At 45.4% G+C, this 4,480-nt stretch overlaps 1 protein-coding gene across 1 annotated transcript; it reads left to right on the top strand.

Moving 5' to 3' along the window:
* Positions 1–26: 26 nt before the first annotated feature.
* LOC123986486 lies at positions 27–3,766 on the top strand. Its single transcript, XM_046074762.1, has 2 exons — positions 27–1,673; positions 2,749–3,766. The coding sequence occupies exons 1-2, from the start codon at positions 684–686 to the stop codon at positions 2,812–2,814; spliced, it is 1,056 nt and encodes a 351-aa protein (XP_045930718.1). The 5' UTR covers positions 27–683; the 3' UTR covers positions 2,815–3,766.
* The last annotated feature ends 714 nt before the right edge of the window (positions 3,767–4,480 follow it).

The following is a 4,480-nucleotide window of genomic DNA, read 5'->3' as shown; positions in this document are numbered from 1 at the left end:
CAGGAGTATAAATTAAAGTTGATTAGAGATGGTAGGATTTCATCTGATGTGTCGGGTAATGAACAGTCATTTTCTTCGGAAGTTGCCCAGTGTTCTGTGGATGTTGGGGCTAGTTTGCGTCTGGTTCCAAAATTTAATGAGAAGGATCCGGACACATTTTTTAACCTTTTTGAGCGAGTGGCTGATGCGAAAAATTGGCCGGATGCGGACAGGATTTTACTGCTGCAGTGCGTCCTGACTGGAAGGGCCCAGGAAGCCTATTCAGCATTAAGTGGTAGTAGTAGTTTAAATTATGAAACTGTAAAATCGGCTGTCCTAAAAGCGTATGAATTGGTCCCTGAGGCTTATCGTCAGAAATTTAGAAACTGGGAAAAGGGCGATAGACAAACTAATGTGGAATATGCTCGTGACCTGTTGTCTCACTTTAATCGTTGGTGCGCCGCTGCTAAAGTTCACACATTTGAGGGTCTGTGTGAATTAATTGTGTTGGAGCAGTTTAAGAATTCCATTCCTCAGCGTGTGGCCACGTATGTGAGTGAGCAGAAGGCAACTACGGTACTTAAAGCGGCTGAGTTAGCGGATGATTTTTTCTTAACACATAAGGGATGTTTTGGGGATGTGAGTTTTGGGGGTGACTTAAGACGTGAAGTAAGTATGGCAATTCTCGTCATAGCGCTCCGTTGATGGCTGGTCCCTCACATGTGCCCAAACCTTTGCGCAGTACAGATGAGAGCAGCAAGGTGTGCCATTACTGTCAAGATCCTGGCCACTGGAAAGATCACTGCCCTGTTTTAAGGTCTAGAAGTAGACGTAAATCTTTTGCGCAATCACCTGCTCCTGCTCTGGCCTGCTCCAGTGTTTCAAAACTAAAGCCCATATGTGTTGACCTGGGTTCTGGTAATGGTTTTGAACCGTTTATTGCTGATGCGGTGGTGTCTTTGGTTGGTAAGGAGGAGCGTGTGCCAATAAAGATTTTGCGTGATACAGGCGCTAAACATTCATTTATTGTACAGTCTGTATTGTCTTTTTCATCTGCTACAGAAACGGGGGATTTCATTTTGATGCAGGGGATGGAGATGGGCCTGATACCTGTACCGCGGCATAAGATGATGTTAGAGTGCGATTTGGTGACCGGTGTTGTTGCTGTTGGCGTGCGTCCTGCACTGCCTATCGATGGTGTAGCGATGATTTTGGGGAACGATCTGGCTGGTGGTGCAGTGTGGGCAGATGGGCCGCCGTCTCCTGTGGTGGTTTTTAAACCGCTGACATCGGATGATTATGGTGAAAGTGGTCGGAGTTTTCCGGAGGTGTTTCCAGCCTGTGCCGTAACGCGTGCACAGAGCCGGGTGGCCGCTCCAGGCGCGCCTGAGCCAAGTGTTGACGTAGAGTGTGGGATTACTTTTCCTACTCTTCCTCCGTCTGTTTCTCGGGATGACTGGGTGAAAAGCCAGCAGACTGATCAGTCTTTGCTCAGTTTATTGAGTGGTGTCCTCCCTGAGAGTGAGATTAAAAATGTCGCTCATGGTTATTTTTTGCAGGACGGATTGCTTGTGCGGAAATGGGTGCCATGCCACGGAGATGTTGTCGGTGAGCCGGTGTTTCAGATCGTTGTGCCTGAGGATTTTCGTAATCTGGTGTTGAAAATTGCTCATGATGAGTCAGGACATCTAGGGGTGAGAAAAACGTATGACCGTGTCCTGCGGTGTTTTTTTTGGCCAAAATTGAAGCGCGAGGTTTCCAAATATATTAAGTCGTGTCACATCTGCCAGGTGACAGGTAAATCCAGTCAAGCAATTAAACCAGCGCCACTCTGTCCTATTCCAGCTATTGGTAAACCTTTTGATCATTTGATTATTGACTGTGTGGGGCCTTTACCTACATCTAAATCAGGTTGCTCATATCTGTTGACTATTATGTGCCAAACTACAAGATATCCCGCTGCATATCCTCTGCGTTCGATTTCAGCAAGGTCAGTGATTAAAGCTTTGACACAATTTATGTCAATTTTTGGCATTCCATCCGTTGTTCAAAGTGACCAAGGTTCTAACTTTACCTCTAAAGTGTTTTCACAAGTGCTGAAGCAGTTGAAGGTGCAGCATAATCTAGCGTCACCATATCATGCACAGAGCCAGGGGGCGTTAGAACGTTTTCACCGAACCTTGAAATCGCTGTTACGTGCTTATTGCACTGAGATCGGAGGAGATTGGGAAGAAGGACTACCCTGGTTGATGTTATCAGCCAGGGAAGTAGTGCAAGAGAGCACTGGATTTAGTCCAAATGAGCTCGTTTTTGGCCACACGGTACGCGGACCTTTAGCTGTTTTTCGCGATGGTTTGGTAGAAGGAGATCCACCAAAAAATTTAGCGGATTATGTTAATGGTTTTCGTCATCGCCTATATACAGCTATTGAGAAAGCCCGTGACAACTTGGAGATGGCCCAGTCCAAAATGAAATTGCTGTATGATCGCCAAGCTGAGCGCCGTGAGTTTAGTCCTGGGGACCAGGTTTTGATGTTGTCTCCGGTTGTTGGTTCACCATTCCAGGCTAAATATGCAGGCCCATATACAGTAAAACAGAAAATCTCTGCACAAAATTATGTTATTGCCACTCCTAAGCGGAGAAAGTCGTCCCGCCTCTGTCATGTAAATTTGTTGAAACCATATTACAGTCGTGTTTCTCCTGTCTTACCTGAATCCAGTTGTAAAGGTACTATTAGTCCCTCGCTCACTGTTGATTCTGTGTCCCCAGGTTTGGTGGTTCCTGATGGGAAAGTTGATGGGGGGGCCGATGTCAGGGAGCCTGATGACCCGGTGATTTGTGGTAGGCTAAAAAATTCAGAGACGCTACAGAATTTGGAGAGTTTGTTTGTTCATTTGCCTAAATCACAAGGTTCTGAACTCGAGAAGTTAATTAGAAGTTATCCAGCTCTGTTTGGGGACATACCATCGCGCACACACCTAATAGAACATGACATTGATGTTGGGGATAGTCAACCAATTAAACAGCGTTTCTATAGGTGTGCGCCGCACAAACGTAAAGTAATGGAGTCTGAGATAAAATACATGTTAGACAACTACATTGCAGTTCCATCTACTTCAAGTTGGGCATCGCCTTGTATTCTGGTTGACAAATCTGACAAATCACCAAGATTTTGCACAGATTATCGAAAAGTAAACAAGGTTACCAAACCAGACTGTTATCCACTGCCACGAATGGAAGACTGCATCGATCAGGTCGGTTCAGCGCATTTTGTGAGCAAATTTGACTTACTAAAAGGTTACTGGCAAGTCCCTCTTTCGCCTCGTGCCAGAGAGATTTCTGCTTTTGTCACTCCGACTGGTTTGTATGAGTATACCGTGATGAGTTTTGGTTTGCGTAACGCGCCTGCAACTTTTCAGCGTCTTATGAACATGGTGGTGTCGGGTCTTGAAGGTTGTGCAGTGTATCTAGACGATGTAGTAGTTTTTAGTGATACTTGGGAAGAGCATGTCCTGCGTATCCGTGCCCTGTTCGACCACTTGGCTGACGCGTGTCTCACGGTCAACTTGGCAAAGTGTGAGTTTGCCAGGGCAACCGTGACTTACCTTGGGCGAGTGGTTGGGCAGGGGCGGGTTCGACCCATGGACATTAAAGTTTGTTCTGTTTTGTATTTTCCAGTTCCAACAACTAAAAAAGAACTGATGCGTTTTTTGGGCTTGGTGGGGTACTACCGTAGTTTTTGTAAAAACTTTTCTACTGTAGTTTCGCCTTTGACGGACCTTCTAAAGGGTAAAAGTTTGTGTGGTCTTCTTGCTGTCAGAGTGCATTTGATAATGTTAAGTCTCTGTTGTGTTCTGCTCCGGTATTGACTGCACGGATGGATGAGTCCTTTAAGCTTCAGGTGGATGCTAGTCAGGTGGGTGCTGGCGCTGTGTTGCTGCAGGAGCATGAGGGAATAGATAAGCCCATCTGCTACTTCTCTAAGAAGTTTAATTCTTATCAAATGAATTATTCGACCATAGAGAAAGAGGCGCTGGCTCTCATCTGGGCACTTCAACATTTTTAAGTGTATGTTAGTTGTGGAAGTGGTCCTGTAGTTGTATACACTGATCATAATCCCCTGACTTTTCTCAGTTCGTTACGATGTACAAATCAACGTCTTATGCGGTGGACTTTGTTTTTACAAGCCCACAGTCTAGATATTAGGCATATAAAAGGCCGTGATAACGTTATGGCAGATGCTCTTTCGCGTGCCCCAGTTGATTAAAAAAGTGTTTACCCTGTCCAATTTTTATCTTGCTCTATCTCCTCTTGTCCTCTTAATATGCTTCATTTGCAGGTACCTGGTTGCAGAGGTTGGGTGTGGGGACAGAGCTGGTAAAAAGGAATGTTTTGTTTAATGTAATTTTGAGTTAATGGGTTGGTTGTTTTGTTTGGTTTTTTTTTTTTTTTGGTTTATCCTTTTGGGGGACCCCGTCTTAAGGGGGGGGGGGGGGGGGGG

Source organism: Micropterus dolomieu, linkage group LG17 (assembly GCF_021292245.1).
Source record: "Micropterus dolomieu isolate WLL.071019.BEF.003 ecotype Adirondacks linkage group LG17, ASM2129224v1, whole genome shotgun sequence".
Classification (NCBI taxonomy): Eukaryota; Metazoa; Chordata; class Actinopteri; order Centrarchiformes; family Centrarchidae; genus Micropterus; species Micropterus dolomieu.
Note: the sequence above shows the minus strand (reverse complement) of the source record. Positions and strands in the feature narration are given on the sequence as shown.